An 18011-nucleotide genomic window follows, 5' to 3' on the forward strand; every position below is an offset into this window, starting at 1 on the left:
TCGAATCTACTCCCGCATTCAGTGAGGTCGTGGCTGATCTTCTACTTCAACACCGGTATCCTGCACTAACCCCATGTCCCATTAGAAGGCAAGAGTTTCCTTTTGTAACTATGTAAACCAATGGTTTGGATATATGACATGAAGACATATTTTATCCCTAAAGAAGAATCACAGTAAATCATTCTAAAGATCAAAGCATGTGACATTGGGATGTTGATAATATGGAATGGACAAAAGTTAGGAGATGATTTCAGTATCATTAAATATGGTTGCTGCATGTTGTGGTATCATGAAGTCATGTAATTTCTTCTGTTGTAAGGGAGAACTACAGATTCATGATTCTGACTTCACTAGAAATACCAAATAAAGGATATCTCCTTGCATTTATTCACAATGTTGCCACATATTTGGGATGGTTTTGACTTTGTGGGATAGTGTAAAAGGAGACAATGGCAAATCATTGCCTAAAATGGAAATAAAATTTGGTAGAGATGCTGTTGATTCACTGTTATCCATTTTTTACCATCATGGTCATCCATCCCTGACTCTGTCTAGACAATGATTTTTTTTATTATTCCTAAATTGTCTTAACAAGTGTACAACTTAAATTGGCAATAGCACAATCTCATGTCACTGTTCCACACTATCTAAGCATAAATAACTTTTCTCTGTATTTAGATTTCATGATAAAATAACTCCATCTTTCTCACTGTCCACATGATGAATAATTATTCATCCTTGGTGCTTTAATTGTTGCAAAATATTAGTATAATGTATAACCTTGTTGGAGACTCATTCGACATGCTTCCACATCCCATATAATGACATAATCTTCGGCTGCAGAACACAGAAGTGTTGGTTCATTGTGGTTTCCAAATGCCAGTGCAGTAATTGGTTGATGGTGGCCTTTTAACTCCAAGGTCTATAGAAAATAGATGCATGGAACTATCAATTACTTTACACTTAAATAAGAACATGGACTTGAACCACTGCATTCAGAATATTCCAAATGCAGGACATACTGAATAAAATACAATTAATTAACTAGGATGGAAAGATTCTGGATTATTAATTTCTCCACGTAAATGCGATTGTTTGCTATTTTAACCTATTTCCCACCCAACTGAGGCAGCCAAACTTGGTTCCAAACAAACAAGACTGACTTTTGTTCCATAATACTAAAACAATCTACAACTGCATGTTTTATTTGAAGATAAGCAAAGATACATCATACCCAAACAATCTGCAACTTAATGTTTTATTTGAAGAAAAGCACTCCTGGAGAATCAAATTCACACTTGTTTTGAAAAATGAATGAACACACAGCTTTTATATGCAAATAACACTGTAGGGTTTTTTTATATTTGTCAACCATTCATTCCAGTAGCATGTTCATTTATAAAACTCAAGCTACTCAGCCTTAAAAAACAGATGACTTCAACCAACAATCATACAGTTATTTGAAAGTCGTACCAGGATAGCAAAAATATGTGAAGAGCATTTATTTCTGCAATTTTTAGTGTAACTACAGAGTAAAGGCAGCATAGTGTTGCTTCTTTGCAAGGATATTCACATGTAACTGATTTTGTACTGAGACATTGATATTCAAAGTTTGTGCGAAGATTTGTAGCTCGGGTGCTCATTGTTGTGGTTCTGTTCGCCGAGCTGGAAGTTTTTGTTGCAAACGTTTCGTCCCCTGGCTAGGCGACATCATCAGTGCTTGGGAGCCTCCTGCGAAGCGCTTCTTTGATGTTTCCTCCCGTGTTTATAGTGGTCTGTCCCTGCCGCTTCCGGTTGTCAGTTTCAGCTGTCCGCTGTAGTGGTTGGTATATTGGGTCCAGGTCGATGTGTTTGTTGATGGAGTTTGTGGATGAATGCCATGCCTCTAGGAATTCCCTGGCTGTTCTCTGTCTGGCTTGCCCTATGATAGTAGTGTTGTCCCAGTCGAATTCATGTTGCTAGAGGCATGGCATTCATCCACAAACTCCATCAACAAACACATCGACCTGGACCCAATATACCAACCACTACAGCGGACAGCTGAAACTGACAACAGGAAGCGGCAGGGACAGACCACTATAAAACCAGAGGAAACATCAAAGAAGCGCTTCGCAGCAGGCTCCCAAGCACTGATGATGTCGCCTAACCAGGGGACGAAACGTTTGCAACAAAAACTTACAGCTCGGCGAACAGAACCACAACAAACATATAAAATTATGAAGGGAATAGATAAGATAGAAGCAGGGAGGTTGTTTCCACTGGTGGGTGAAACTACAACTTAGGGGACATAGCCTCAAAATAAGGGGAGACAGATTTAGGACTGAGTGGAGGAAGAATTTCTTCTGTCAATCTGTGGAATTCCCTGCCCAATGAAGTAATTGTGGCTACTTCATTGAATGTTCTTAACACACAGATAGATTTTTGAACACTAAAGGAATTAAGGGTTATGGGTAAGTGGAGCTGAGTACACATAAAGATCAACCATGACCTTATTGAATGGTGGAGCAGGCTTGATTGGCCAGATCGTCTATCCTTCTCCTATTTCCTATGTTCTTATGTAACCTCGATGTTGGGGAATCTATTGAAAGCAATTCTGAGGGACAGAATTTTAAGGGGCAGGGATTAGTAATTTGCACTGTATCCATTTCTTTTTCTTTCTCTCTTGTATTTTTCACATCTTCTGTCCTCTTTTTTCTTTGACCTCCGGCCTCAGTGCGGACTCTGCAGTCTGCCAGCCCAATGTGGTGGTCTTTTGGCAATACATGGTGGTCTTTCATCCCAGCATGGCCTCAGCATGGACTTCTGCTCTCAGGTTGATTCCAGCGTAGTGTCCCGGCCTCAAGAGCCTCGAGGTGAAGCCTGGTGCATTCTGGAGTCAGGGTCCGGTGCGGAATGGAGTCTAACTGCTAGCATGGACTGGGTTGGAAGCACTGTTGTTCTGAACTTTTTATTTCTCTATCTTTCTAATTTGTTCCTACGATCTGCAATGCTGGATTTCTATTTCTTTATTTTTCTAATTTTTTTCCAAAGAACTTGTACTGAAGAATCTGTACCTAGGTAACTAAGATGGCACCATAAGTGGCAACTTGTAAACTTTTCCCTGTATTCATTTGAGTACATGTGATAATAAAGCTAGTTCAGTAATCAAGGTCAGTTGGCATGATTTTGTCGAGGACGTCATGTATAACCACCTTGATTGAATTTGTCAAAGAGGTGACCAGATGTGTAGATGAAGGCAATGCTTTTGATGTGACCTACTTGGACTTCAACAAGGCTTTTAATAAGGTCCTGCTTGGGTCACTGATAGCAAAGATAAGAGCACATGGGATCCAATGAAATTTAATAACTTGGATTCACAATTAGCTGAGTGGCAAAAAGCAGAGGGAGATGTTTGAGGTACGTTTTTCCAACAGAAAATCTGTGCCCATTGGGGTTCTGCAGAGGTCATTGTTGGGTCCTTCTCTGTTTGTAGTTTTTATAAATGATTTAGACTTAAATGTAGAAGATTGATCAGTAATTTGCAGGTGATAAAAAAATTGGTGAGGTGGCAAATTGTGAGGAGGATAGCCTTAGATTATAGGAGGCCTGATGAATTGGCAAATGAACTTTAATCTTGATAAACGTGAGGTGATGCATTTTAGCAGAACCAGCAAGACAAAGGAGTACATGATGAAGAAAACAAAGATCTATGGATGCTAGAAATCAGAAATTGTTGGAAACACTGGGACTGGCAGTATGAGTGGTGAGAGCATTAATGTTTTGGGTACAGTGACCATCTTTAGAACATTTATTTAATATGATCGTTTATTGTTCAGTATTTTTGAGTTGAATTCCAGCAGTTGTGTTGCACTTAACGTAGTGTTAACTAACTTTTTAAATTTATTGATAGCAACTCCAGCAAGAAAAAACAAAGTGAAGCCTCCTTTGGAAATGAAAAACTCATCAGGAAGAAAATCTACATTTAACATTAAAATGCAGAATGTAGAACTGGGAAACTCTATTTATCCAGCCCCTTCTGGAGAGAGTATGAATAAGCTTTCAGAAGAAAGTAGCTTGAAGGTACAAAGTAGAACTTAAGCTTTTTACACCGAACAAGCATGAGTTTGTTGTGGATGTGAAATGTTAATAACAACTTCCTTTGATGCTGCTGTATGAAAATCTGTCAGGAGTTTTACATAGTGTAATTTATGTTCAGAAACCTTATTCTGTTATTTTGTACTTGAAGACCTATTTCAAGCAGGATTTGCTTCTTCTCTGTCCACTTGTCTGTGCCTGGTTATCCAGCGATATGAAGTGTGCGGGGACAAGCAGTGGACTTGATGTTGTTGTTCTGTTCGCCGAGCTGGAAGTTTTTGTTGCAAATGTTTCGTCCCCTGGCTAGGCGACATCATCAGTGCTTGGGAGCCTCCTGCGAAGCGCTTCTTTGTTGTTTCCTCCGGTGTTTATAGTGGTCAGTACAGCTGAAACTGACAACCGGAAGCGGCAGGGACAGACCATTATAAACACCGGAGGAAACATCAAAGAAGCGCTTCGCAGGAGGCTCCCAAGCACTGATGATGTCGCCTAGCCAGGGGACGAAACGTTTGCAACAAAAACTTCCAGCTCGGCGAACAGAACCACAACAGACATTGATATACATTAAATTTCTTAGATTATTTGTGGTGCTTCCAGATACGTGAAAAACCCACAGCCAACCATTTACATGCTCCATCTATCACTAAAGAAGAGCTCAAACAAGTCAGCTGTATTTACATCATTAAAGCGCTAGCATAGATTTATACATCCAAAGTCTTAGTCATGGATCATCCAACAGTCAACTACATGAGTATAACGGAGATCTCTGGCGTCTGCTGTGAATGTTTTTGAATTTTCCTTGCAGAAACCTGAAAAATTGCTTGGGACCCTCTCCCTATGCAATCAAAGGAACAAGCAACTGAAATGGTATCTCCAAAGTTCATAGCACTGTTCTGCATAATAGTGGAAAAGAAGCATCAAAGAAAACAATGTCTAAAGCTAAGGCACAATGGCAAATGGCAGCAGCCAATTGGCTGGGACTCCATGGTGACACTGCAATTTTATGCCTACCAAAGGACAGGAAATCTTTAACCTAGCAGTTATTCAAGAAGTGAGAGGAAATTATTGTTTTTTCCTGTATGGTTGGGATTAGATTCAACAAATTGTCCTGCTTATTAATATCTATGTTGAATCAGAAACCATTTATAGTGTTACTCACATGATCACTGTCATTCAACAACATAGTTTGGATTTTCAATTTACCACCTAGGAATACACAGTGGCACTGTAATTCAGTTACCTTTTATACAATCATCTCAATTTTCACAGTGATTGAAAGTAATTTCAATTTTGCATGATATATAATCTGCAAAGCATTTTAAACCAAGGCAGCAAGTTGAAAATATATCCCTCAGCAACGAAGGAAAACTAATTTATGTTTTTACTGACTATTTGAGAATTTTCTTGGTGCAGAGTTATCACCCGTAATCATATTGCCAACTTATGTTTTGTTCTTTCACAAGGTGTAGGTGTATTGGTTTGTCCATTTGTTGCCCAACTCTAATTGCTTCGAGAAGGTAATGGTAAAACATCTTTTTCAACCACTGCAGTCCATGAAGGACAGGTACACCCACAGTAGTGTTACGGAGGGAGTTCAAGGATTTTGATCCACTGACAGTGAAGGAACAGTGATATATTTCCAGTTCAGGATGATGCATGAAGGGAAATTGGCAGGTGGTGGTGTTCCCAAGCATTTGTTGCTCTTGTTCTTTTAGATGATAAAGACTGCACGTTTAAAAGATGCTGTCAAAGGAAGTTTGAAAAATTGCTGCTGTGCATCTTGCATATGTTGCATACTAATGTCACTGAGCATTGTTGATGGAAGGACTGAATGTTGAGGTTGGTGGCCAAGATGCCAACCAAGTGGACTACTTGGCCTGGATGGTTTCGATCTTGTTGCAGCTGCATTCATCCAAGCATGTGGAGTGTATTCCATCACATTTCTGACAAGTGGACTAGTTTTAAGAAATCATGAGATGAGTTACCTGCCACAAAATTCCCAGCCTTTGACCAGCTCTTGTAGCCACAAATATGGCTAAACAGTTACTATATGGCTGTTCAGTTCAGGATGCCAGAATTCAAAGTAAGCATTTAAATAACCTGAAAGATCTGCTGTGATAAATTTCAAAACTTCTAGTCCCATTTGCAGTGAATTCTAGTCCTAAGCATAAAATCAGTACACTATTTGGCACTAATTTGAGCTTATGGTCATTCCTGCTTTTCAAAAATAGTTTTTAATTAATATTTAAAAATGGACATAAACACTGCAGTAAATGTCTGCATTAACATAATAGATAGTGCAGGAAAATTCCAAATAATGAAGATCAGTAAATACTACTGATCGAACTAGAGTTCCAACAACACAGTACTGTGTGCTCTACAGGATAATCCCACGAATGCATACTGAGGTGAACATTAACTGCAGTTGAAGACCATCAAGTTTGTGAAGAAGATTCTTTTGTCCAAAACTCTGTCCAAACTTGCTGATCTTCTAGTGTCCATAACCAAGTACTGCTCACTGGTACATTCCACAATTCGAGACTATACCTTAAGGGATGCACTCAAGCTTGGGACAACTGCCACAGAGTCGGATGGGAAAGGCCACAATCCAGGCCTTTCAGCCATACCATACCAAGGGACTGGAAACTGTGTAGAACCCCTGAGGCTGAATGCTAGTCATGAATTTTTTGTGAAATTGCAATAATATTGAGACATTTCAGCAAAGAACCTGCATTATGGAGAAAATTTTTAATTTTATTGCATTTTCTATAATATTCAAGTTTAAATGTTTTGGAATGCATCTTTACAAATTTTATGAATCATGTATATTTTTGAATTTTAGAAATCTGTCTTTAATTTATGTCACTGGCTTTGCAATAATGGAGGTGATGCACTGTTGCACCTGTGCTGAAGTTATTGTCTTTACACTCTCTACCTTCACCCGCACCACTCACTCTCTCTCTCAAGAACTTAGCACCTGGTTGCCACAGTAACAGCGACAGGGAAGAATTACAACAGGTTAAAAATAACTGAAACATTCACAATTACTGACTTCGTTCAAGGAACCAGCTAGTCAAGATCAGATTGAAACCTTACGCCGCAAAGACAACCAAAGAAAACTAAACCGCATATTCTTTTATCTTCCTTTGCATTGGACATTGCCTCCTAAAATAACATTCGATGAGATCCAGCTGATTGACCTCATTACACTCCTGAAACTCCCTTTAACTTTGTACCTGTGGGTGGGCCTACATATAGCCATATACTTGACTTAATATTTTTATTATTTTTCTCAGATTTAACCAGTCTCTCTCTTTGAGTCAAGAAAACACAATTAATTAACACTTTATTGTTCAGAGAAAAACATAGTCAATTACATTTTGAACTGCAGTTAAGTATAGCTTAATGCAAAAAATAAATTTAAACCTTCATTGGGACCAACCAAGGAATATTATATTAGATTAGATTACCCACAGTGTGGAAACAGGCCCTTCGGCCCAACCAGTCCACACCGACCCTCTGAAGAGTAACCCACCCAGACCTATTTCCCTCTGACTAATCCATCTAATACTATGGGTAATTTACCCAGTCTGGTTACCCAATGCCCCCCAATGGGTTACCCTGTACCCAGTCTGGTTACCCAATGCCCCCCAATGGGTTACCCTGTACCCAGTCTGGTTACCCAATGCCCCCCAATGGGTTACCCTGTACCCAGTCTGGTTACCCAATGCCCCCCAATGGGTTACCCTGTACCCAGTCTGGTTACCCAATGCCCCCCAATGGGTTACCCTGTACCCAGTCTGGTTACCCAATGCCCCCCAATGGGTTACCCTGTACCCAGTCTGGTTACCCAATGCCCCCCAATGGGTTACCCTGTACCCAGTCTGGTTACCCAATGCCCCCCAATGGGTTACCCTGTACCCAGTCTGGTTACCCAATGCCCCCCAATGGGTTACCCTGTACCCAGTCTGGTTACCCAATGCCCCCCAATGGGTTACCCTGTACCCAGTCTGGTTACCCAATGCCCCCCAATGGGTTACCCTGTACCCAGTCTGGTTACCCAATGCCCCCCAATGGGTTACCCTGTACCCAGTCTGGTTACCCAATGCCCCCCAATGGGTTACCCTGTACCCAGTCTGGTTACCCAATGCCCCCCAATGGGTTACCCTGTACCCAGTCTGGTTACCCAATGCCCCCCAATGGGTTACCCTGTACCCAGTCTGGTTACCCAATGCCCCCCAATGGGTTACCCTGTACCCAGTCTGGTTACCCAATGCCCCCCAATGGGTTACCCTGTACCCAGTCTGGTTACCCAATGCCCCCCAATGGGTTACCCTGTACCCAGTCTGGTTACCCAATGCCCCCCAATGGGTTACCCTGTACCCAGTCTGGTTACCCAATGCCCCCCAATGGGTTACCCTGTACCCAGTCTGGTTACCCAATGCCCCCCAATGGGTTACCCTGTACCCAGTCTGGTTACCCAATGCCCCCCAATGGGTTACCCTGTACCCAGTCTGGTTACCCAATGCCCCCCAATGGGTTACCCTGTACCCAGTCTGGTTACCCAATGCCCCCCAATGGGTTACCCTGTACCCAGTCTGGTTACCCAATGCCCCCCAATGGGTTACCCTGTACCCAGTCTGGTTACCCAATGCCCCCCAATGGGTTACCCTGTACCCAGTCTGGTTACCCAATGCCCCCCAATGGGTTACCCTGTACCCAGTCTGGTTACCCAATGCCCCCCAATGGGTTACCCTGTACCCAGTCTGGTTACCCAATGCCCCCCAATGGGTTACCCTGTACCCAGTCTGGTTACCCAATGCCCCCCAATGGGTTACCCTGTACCCAGTCTGGTTACCCAATGCCCCCCAATGGGTTACCCTGTACCCAGTCTGGTTACCCAATGCCCCCCAATGGGTTACCCTGTACCCAGTCTGGTTACCCAATGCCCCCCAATGGGTTACCCTGTACCCAGTCTGGTTACCCAATGCCCCCCAATGGGTTACCCTGTACCCAGTCTGGTTACCCAATGCCCCCCAATGGGTTACCCTGTACCCAGTCTGGTTACCCAATGCCCCCCAATGGGTTACCCTGTACCCAGTCTGGTTACCCAATGCCCCCCAATGGGTTACCCTGTACCCAGTCTGGTTACCCAATGCCCCCCAATGGGTTACCCTGTACCCAGTCTGGTTACCCAATGCCCCCCAATGGGTTACCCTGTACCCAGTCTGGTTACCCAATGCCCCCCAATGGGTTACCCTGTACCCAGTCTGGTTACCCAATGCCCCCCAATGGGTTACCCTGTACCCAGTCTGGTTACCCAATGCCCCCCAATGGGTTACCCTGTACCCAGTCTGGTTACCCAATGCCCCCCAATGGGTTACCCTGTACCCAGTCTGGTTACCCAATGCCCCCCAATGGGTTACCCTGTACCCAGTCTGGTTACCCAATGCCCCCCAATGGGTTACCCTGTACCCAGTCTGGTTACCCAATGCCCCCCAATGGGTTACCCTGTACCCAGTCTGGTTACCCAATGCCCCCCAATGGGTTACCCTGTACCCAGTCTGGTTACCCAATGCCCCCCAATGGGTTACCCTGTACCCAGTCTGGTTACCCAATGCCCCCCAATGGGTTACCCTGTACCCAGTCTGGTTACCCAATGCCCCCCAATGGGTTACCCTGTACCCAGTCTGGTTACCCAATGCCCCCCAATGGGTTACCCTGTACCCAGTCTGGTTACCCAATGCCCCCCAATGGGTTACCCTGTACCCAGTCTGGTTACCCAATGCCCCCCAATGGGTTACCCTGTACCCAGTCTGGTTACCCAATGCCCCCCAATGGGTTACCCTGTACCCAGTCTGGTTACCCAATGCCCCCCAATGGGTTACCCTGTACCCAGTCTGGTTACCCAATGCCCCCCAATGGGTTACCCTGTACCCAGTCTGGTTACCCAATGCCCCCCAATGGGTTACCCTGTACCCAGTCTGGTTACCCAATGCCCCCCAATGGGTTACCCTGTACCCAGTCTGGTTACCCAATGCCCCCCAATGGGTTACCCTGTACCCAGTCTGGTTACCCAATGCCCCCCAATGGGTTACCCTGTACCCAGTCTGGTTACCCAATGCCCCCCAATGGGTTACCCTGTACCCAGTCTGGTTACCCAATGCCCCCCAATGGGTTACCCTGTACCCAGTCTGGTTACCCAATGCCCCCCAATGGGTTACCCTGTACCCAGTCTGGTTACCCAATGCCCCCCAATGGGTTACCCTGTACCCAGTCTGGTTACCCAATGCCCCCCAATGGGTTACCCTGTACCCAGTCTGGTTACCCAATGCCCCCCAATGGGTTACCCTGTACCCAGTCTGGTTACCCAATGCCCCCCAATGGGTTACCCTGTACCCAGTCTGGTTACCCAATGCCCCCCAATGGGTTACCCTGTACCCAGTCTGGTTACCCAATGCCCCCCAATGGGTTACCCTGTACCCAGTCTGGTTACCCAATGCCCCCCAATGGGTTACCCTGTACCCAGTCTGGTTACCCAATGCCCCCCAATGGGTTACCCTGTACCCAGTCTGGTTACCCAATGCCCCCCAATGGGTTACCCTGTACCCAGTCTGGTTACCCAATGCCCCCCAATGGGTTACCCTGTACCCAGTCTGGTTACCCAATGCCCCCCAATGGGTTACCCTGTACCCAGTCTGGTTACCCAATGCCCCCCAATGGGTTACCCTGTACCCAGTCTGGTTACCCAATGCCCCCCAATGGGTTACCCTGTACCCAGTCTGGTTACCCAATGCCCCCCAATGGGTTACCCTGTACCCAGTCTGGTTACCCAATGCCCCCCAATGGGTTACCCTGTACCCAGTCTGGTTACCCAATGCCCCCCAATGGGTTACCCTGTACCCAGTCTGGTTACCCAATGCCCCCCAATGGGTTACCCTGTACCCAGTCTGGTTACCCAATGCCCCCCAATGGGTTACCCTGTACCCAGTCTGGTTACCCAATGCCCCCCAATGGGTTACCCTGTACCCAGTCTGGTTACCCAATGCCCCCCAATGGGTTACCCTGTACCCAGTCTGGTTACCCAATGCCCCCCAATGGGTTACCCTGTACCCAGTCTGGTTACCCAATGCCCCCCAATGGGTTACCCTGTACCCAGTCTGGTTACCCAATGCCCCCCAATGGGTTACCCTGTACCCAGTCTGGTTACCCAATGCCCCCCAATGGGTTACCCTGTACCCAGTCTGGTTACCCAATGCCCCCCAATGGGTTACCCTGTACCCAGTCTGGTTACCCAATGCCCCCCAATGGGTTACCCTGTACCCAGTCTGGTTACCCAATGCCCCCCAATGGGTTACCCTGTACCCAGTCTGGTTACCCAATGCCCCCCAATGGGTTACCCTGTACCCAGTCTGGTTACCCAATGCCCCCCAATGGGTTACCCTGTACCCAGTCTGGTTACCCAATGCCCCCCAATGGGTTACCCTGTACCCAGTCTGGTTACCCAATGCCCCCCAATGGGTTACCCTGTACCCAGTCTGGTTACCCAATGCCCCCCAATGGGTTACCCTGTACCCAGTCTGGTTACCCAATGCCCCCCAATGGGTTACCCTGTACCCAGTCTGGTTACCCAATGCCCCCCAATGGGTTACCCTGTACCCAGTCTGGTTACCCAATGCCCCCCAATGGGTTACCCTGTACCCAGTCTGGTTACCCAATGCCCCCCAATGGGTTACCCTGTACCCAGTCTGGTTACCCAATGCCCCCCAATGGGTTACCCTGTACCCAGTCTGGTTACCCAATGCCCCCCAATGGGTTACCCTGTACCCAGTCTGGTTACCCAATGCCCCCCAATGGGTTACCCTGTACCCAGTCTGGTTACCCAATGCCCCCCAATGGGTTACCCTGTACCCAGTCTGGTTACCCAATGCCCCCCAATGGGTTACCCTGTACCCAGTCTGGTTACCCAATGCCCCCCAATGGGTTACCCTGTACCCAGTCTGGTTACCCAATGCCCCCCAATGGGTTACCCTGTACCCAGTCTGGTTACCCAATGCCCCCCAATGGGTTACCCTGTACCCAGTCTGGTTACCCAATGCCCCCCAATGGGTTACCCTGTACCCAGTCTGGTTACCCAATGCCCCCCAATGGGTTACCCTGTACCCAGTCTGGTTACCCAATGCCCCCCAATGGGTTACCCTGTACCCAGTCTGGTTACCCAATGCCCCCCAATGGGTTACCCTGTACCCAGTCTGGTTACCCAATGCCCCCCAATGGGTTACCCTGTACCCAGTCTGGTTACCCAATGCCCCCCAATGGGTTACCCTGTACCCAGTCTGGTTACCCAATGCCCCCCAATGGGTTACCCTGTACCCAGTCTGGTTACCCAATGCCCCCCAATGGGTTACCCTGTACCCAGTCTGGTTACCCAATGCCCCCCAATGGGTTACCCTGTACCCAGTCTGGTTACCCAATGCCCCCCAATGGGTTACCCTGTACCCAGTCTGGTTACCCAATGCCCCCCAATGGGTTACCCTGTACCCAGTCTGGTTACCCAATGCCCCCCAATGGGTTACCCTGTACCCAGTCTGGTTACCCAATGCCCCCCAATGGGTTACCCTGTACCCAGTCTGGTTACCCAATGCCCCCCAATGGGTTACCCTGTACCCAGTCTGGTTACCCAATGCCCCCCAATGGGTTACCCTGTACCCAGTCTGGTTACCCAATGCCCCCCAATGGGTTACCCTGTACCCAGTCTGGTTACCCAATGCCCCCCAATGGGTTACCCTGTACCCAGTCTGGTTACCCAATGCCCCCCAATGGGTTACCCTGTACCCAGTCTGGTTACCCAATGCCCCCCAATGGGTTACCCTGTACCCAGTCTGGTTACCCAATGCCCCCCAATGGGTTACCCTGTACCCAGTCTGGTTACCCAATGCCCCCCAATGGGTTACCCTGTACCCAGTCTGGTTACCCAATGCCCCCCAATGGGTTACCCTGTACCCAGTCTGGTTACCCAATGCCCCCCAATGGGTTACCCTGTACCCAGTCTGGTTACCCAATGCCCCCCAATGGGTTACCCTGTACCCAGTCTGGTTACCCAATGCCCCCCAATGGGTTACCCTGTACCCAGTCTGGTTACCCAATGCCCCCCAATGGGTTACCCTGTACCCAGTCTGGTTACCCAATGCCCCCCAATGGGTTACCCTGTACCCAGTCTGGTTACCCAATGCCCCCCAATGGGTTACCCTGTACCCAGTCTGGTTACCCAATGCCCCCCAATGGGTTACCCTGTACCCAGTCTGGTTACCCAATGCCCCCCAATGGGTTACCCTGTACCCAGTCTGGTTACCCAATGCCCCCCAATGGGTTACCCTGTACCCAGTCTGGTTACCCAATGCCCCCCAATGGGTTACCCTGTACCCAGTCTGGTTACCCAATGCCCCCCAATGGGTTACCCTGTACCCAGTCTGGTTACCCAATGCCCCCCAATGGGTTACCCTGTACCCAGTCTGGTTACCCAATGCCCCCCAATGGGTTACCCTGTACCCAGTCTGGTTACCCAATGCCCCCCAATGGGTTACCCTGTACCCAGTCTGGTTACCCAATGCCCCCCAATGGGTTACCCTGTACCCAGTCTGGTTACCCAATGCCCCCCAATGGGTTACCCTGTACCCAGTCTGGTTACCCAATGCCCCCCAATGGGTTACCCTGTACCCAGTCTGGTTACCCAATGCCCCCCAATGGGTTACCCTGTACCCAGTCTGGTTACCCAATGCCCCCCAATGGGTTACCCTGTACCCAGTCTGGTTACCCAATGCCCCCCAATGGGTTACCCTGTACCCAGTCTGGTTACCCAATGCCCCCCAATGGGTTACCCTGTACCCAGTCTGGTTACCCAATGCCCCCCAATGGGTTACCCTGTACCCAGTCTGGTTACCCAATGCCCCCCAATGGGTTACCCTGTACCCAGTCTGGTTACCCAATGCCCCCCAATGGGTTACCCTGTACCCAGTCTGGTTACCCAATGCCCCCCAATGGGTTACCCTGTACCCAGTCTGGTTACCCAATGCCCCCCAATGGGTTACCCTGTACCCAGTCTGGTTACCCAATGCCCCCCAATGGGTTACCCTGTACCCAGTCTGGTTACCCAATGCCCCCCAATGGGTTACCCTGTACCCAGTCTGGTTACCCAATGCCCCCCAATGGGTTACCCTGTACCCAGTCTGGTTACCCAATGCCCCCCAATGGGTTACCCTGTACCCAGTCTGGTTACCCAATGCCCCCCAATGGGTTACCCTGTACCCAGTCTGGTTACCCAATGCCCCCCAATGGGTTACCCTGTACCCAGTCTGGTTACCCAATGCCCCCCAATGGGTTACCCTGTACCCAGTCTGGTTACCCAATGCCCCCCAATGGGTTACCCTGTACCCAGTCTGGTTACCCAATGCCCCCCAATGGGTTACCCTGTACCCAGTCTGGTTACCCAATGCCCCCCAATGGGTTACCCTGTACCCAGTCTGGTTACCCAATGCCCCCCAATGGGTTACCCTGTACCCAGTCTGGTTACCCAATGCCCCCCAATGGGTTACCCTGTACCCAGTCTGGTTACCCAATGCCCCCCAATGGGTTACCCTGTACCCAGTCTGGTTACCCAATGCCCCCCAATGGGTTACCCTGTACCCAGTCTGGTTACCCAATGCCCCCCAATGGGTTACCCTGTACCCAGTCTGGTTACCCAATGCCCCCCAATGGGTTACCCTGTACCCAGTCTGGTTACCCAATGCCCCCCAATGGGTTACCCTGTACCCAGTCTGGTTACCCAATGCCCCCCAATGGGTTACCCTGTACCCAGTCTGGTTACCCAATGCCCCCCAATGGGTTACCCTGTACCCAGTCTGGTTACCCAATGCCCCCCAATGGGTTACCCTGTACCCAGTCTGGTTACCCAATGCCCCCCAATGGGTTACCCTGTACCCAGTCTGGTTACCCAATGCCCCCCAATGGGTTACCCTGTACCCAGTCTGGTTACCCAATGCCCCCCAATGGGTTACCCTGTACCCAGTCTGGTTACCCAATGCCCCCCAATGGGTTACCCTGTACCCAGTCTGGTTACCCAATGCCCCCCAATGGGTTACCCTGTACCCAGTCTGGTTACCCAATGCCCCCCAATGGGTTACCCTGTACCCAGTCTGGTTACCCAATGCCCCCCAATGGGTTACCCTGTACCCAGTCTGGTTACCCAATGCCCCCCAATGGGTTACCCTGTACCCAGTCTGGTTACCCAATGCCCCCCAATGGGTTACCCTGTACCCAGTCTGGTTACCCAATGCCCCCCAATGGGTTACCCTGTACCCAGTCTGGTTACCCAATGCCCCCCAATGGGTTACCCTGTACCCAGTCTGGTTACCCAATGCCCCCCAATGGGTTACCCTGTACCCAGTCTGGTTACCCAATGCCCCCCAATGGGTTACCCTGTACCCAGTCTGGTTACCCAATGCCCCCCAATGGGTTACCCTGTACCCAGTCTGGTTACCCAATGCCCCCCAATGGGTTACCCTGTACCCAGTCTGGTTACCCAATGCCCCCCAATGGGTTACCCTGTACCCAGTCTGGTTACCCAATGCCCCCCAATGGGTTACCCTGTACCCAGTTCTGGTTACCCAATGCCCCCAATGGGTTACCCTGTACCCAGTCTGGTTACCCAATGCCCCCAATGGGTTACCCTGTACCCAGTCTGGTTACCCAATGCCCCCCAATGGGATACCCTGTACCCAGTCTGGTTACCCAATGCCCCCCAATGGGTTACCCTGTACCCAGTCTGGTTACCCAATGCCCCCAATGGGTTACCCTGTACCCAGTCTGGTTACCCAATGCCCCCCAATGGGTTACCCTGTACCCAGTCTGGTTACCCAATGCCCCCCAATGGGTTACCCTGTAGCCAGTCTGGTTACCCAATGTCGAGAAACGTTGTACAGTGTGTCGCGAGGCGCCGCACGTGCCGCGGGAGGCTCGCGGATTGTGCGCGTGTCCGTGCACGTGCGCCGGCGGTTGGTGTCAGAGTCCGGCCTCTGCCCCTCCCCCCCCCCCCCCAAGCCCAGCGCCATTCCCATCCCCGCTCACTCTCCGGGTCGAGGATGAAGTGCTTCGCAGACTTGGCTCCTCGTTGCCGCTTCTTCCAGCCACCACAGAAACCCGCAGTGTCTGGCTGCGAGGCGTTAAACAAGGGAGCGGTCCGCACTCCAGTGATGACCGAGGCCCGCCTCCCCTCAGCGTCGCTGCGGCTCCCCGTCTCCCATGGCAGCGGTGCCCATGCGACGGCACGTCCCGAGGGTCAAAAAGGTACGGCGAATCAGGGCGGAAGCTGACCAACTCAAAACCGAAGCAGTTAAACATTTCGAGTCCACTGACCCTTCTTGAGAACTGAAACCATGGTGGCAGAGAAACAAAAACAACGTAGCAGGTATTTACCAGCCATGATGCACAATTGTGGTACCTTTTTTATATAAAGTTTGTGGGAAACTGCCTGTTAGAATAAATATAATAACTTACAAAATAACTTTCTGCCCAGCAACAATTAAGTCACCTCTGCTGTACAAGAACATTTTTCCTTATACATATTTTACAGTCAGGCAGCCCAGAGATGTTACTGCATTCCTCTGGAGCAGGTGAGCCTTGAACCCAAGCCTCATGGCTCAGAGTTAAGGATGCTATCAGTTCACCATAACAGTCTTTGTGTTGTTTATATACCTAACAACAGTCTTTCTGAAGCAACTGCTCTATTCAAAACTCAGTTGGGTCAGGACACTCCCAAGACAACAGAAACTTGTTATGAATGCCCTGAAAGTAGCCCTGGAGAAGTCAAATATGTCTGTCAACTAAAATGAAGATTGGCCATCCTCTAGAGACTTTGTCGAGAAAATGCTGAGGTGAAGTAAGGCATTGGGGGAACTGCAGAGACCTCCAAACAGACTGTCTATAATTCTGAGGAGCAGGGGAGTCAACATTTCGAACATAAGCTCTTCATTAGGAATGTGGGGGTCCCAAGGAGGCTGAGAGATAAATGGGAGGAGGTGGGGTGGGGCTGGGCAGAAGGTAGATGAAGGTGGGAGGGTGATGTTGATAGTTCAGAGTCGAGGGTGGAGTGATAGGTGGGAAGGAAGATAGACAGGTAGGATAGTTCAAGAGGGTGGTGCCAAGTTGGAGAGTTGATTTAGGATAAGGTTGGGGGAGGGGAGATGAGGAAGCCAATCAGGAGACACTGGCTGATGAAAATAAGTAGCCTGTGTTGGCCCCAAGGGCCCATACTTCACCCAGGAACCTGTGCCCCACAACCTGAGCTGTCTCCGGAATTTTAGTTTTGTCCCTTTTAAGGACACTTAATGGTAAGGTCCTAGAGAGTGTTGCTGACCAAAGAGACCTTGGAGTGCAGGTTCATAGCTCCTTGAAAGTGGAGTCGCAGGTCGATAGGATAGTGAAGAAGGCGTTTGGTATGCTTTCCTTTATTGGTCAGAGTATTGAGTACAGGAGTTGGGAGGTCATGTTGCGGCTGTACAGGACATTGGTTTGGCCACTGTTGGAATATTGCGTGCAATTCTGGTCTCCTTCCTATCGGAAATATGTTGTGAAACTTGAAAGGGTTCAAAAAGGATTTACAAGGATGTTGCCAGGGTTGGAGGATTTGAGCTATAGGGAGTGGCTGAACAGGGTGGGGCTGTTTTCCCTGGAGTGTCAAAGGCTGAGGGGTGACCTTATAGAGGTTTACAAAATTGAGGGGCATGGATAGGATAGGCAAAGTCTTTGCCCTGGAGTTGGGGAGTCAGAAACTAGATGGCATAGGTTTAGGGTGAGAGGGGAAAGATATAAAAGAGACCTCAGGGGCAACTTTTTCACGCAGAGGGTGGTATGTGTATGGAATGTGCTGCCAGAGGAAGTAG

The 18011-nt window shown here is 48.6% G+C and overlaps 1 protein-coding gene across 5 annotated transcripts in view; it reads right to left on the reverse strand.

Annotated features, from left to right (window-relative positions):
- Window positions 1-16634, reverse strand: part of wdr27 (WD repeat domain 27) — a 531763-nt gene extending 515129 nt beyond the window's left edge. For all 5 annotated transcript variants that reach the window (XR_006312430.1, XM_043695384.1, XM_043695383.1 and 2 more), the window contains exons 1-2: window positions 16198-16634; window positions 781-922 (exon numbers count right to left, since the gene is read on the reverse strand). Coding sequence is in view for 4 of the 5 variants with exons in the window: in XM_043695384.1 (XP_043551319.1) it covers window positions 781-922; window positions 16198-16470 (415 nt within the window). In the remaining variant the exon portion in view is untranslated. The remainder of the gene's footprint in view (window positions 1-780; window positions 923-16197) is intronic.
- Window positions 16635-18011: the final 1377 nt, after the last annotated feature.

The sequence above is a fragment of the Chiloscyllium plagiosum genome, chromosome 9 (assembly GCF_004010195.1).
Source record: "Chiloscyllium plagiosum isolate BGI_BamShark_2017 chromosome 9, ASM401019v2, whole genome shotgun sequence".
Classification (NCBI taxonomy): Eukaryota; Metazoa; Chordata; class Chondrichthyes; order Orectolobiformes; family Hemiscylliidae; genus Chiloscyllium; species Chiloscyllium plagiosum.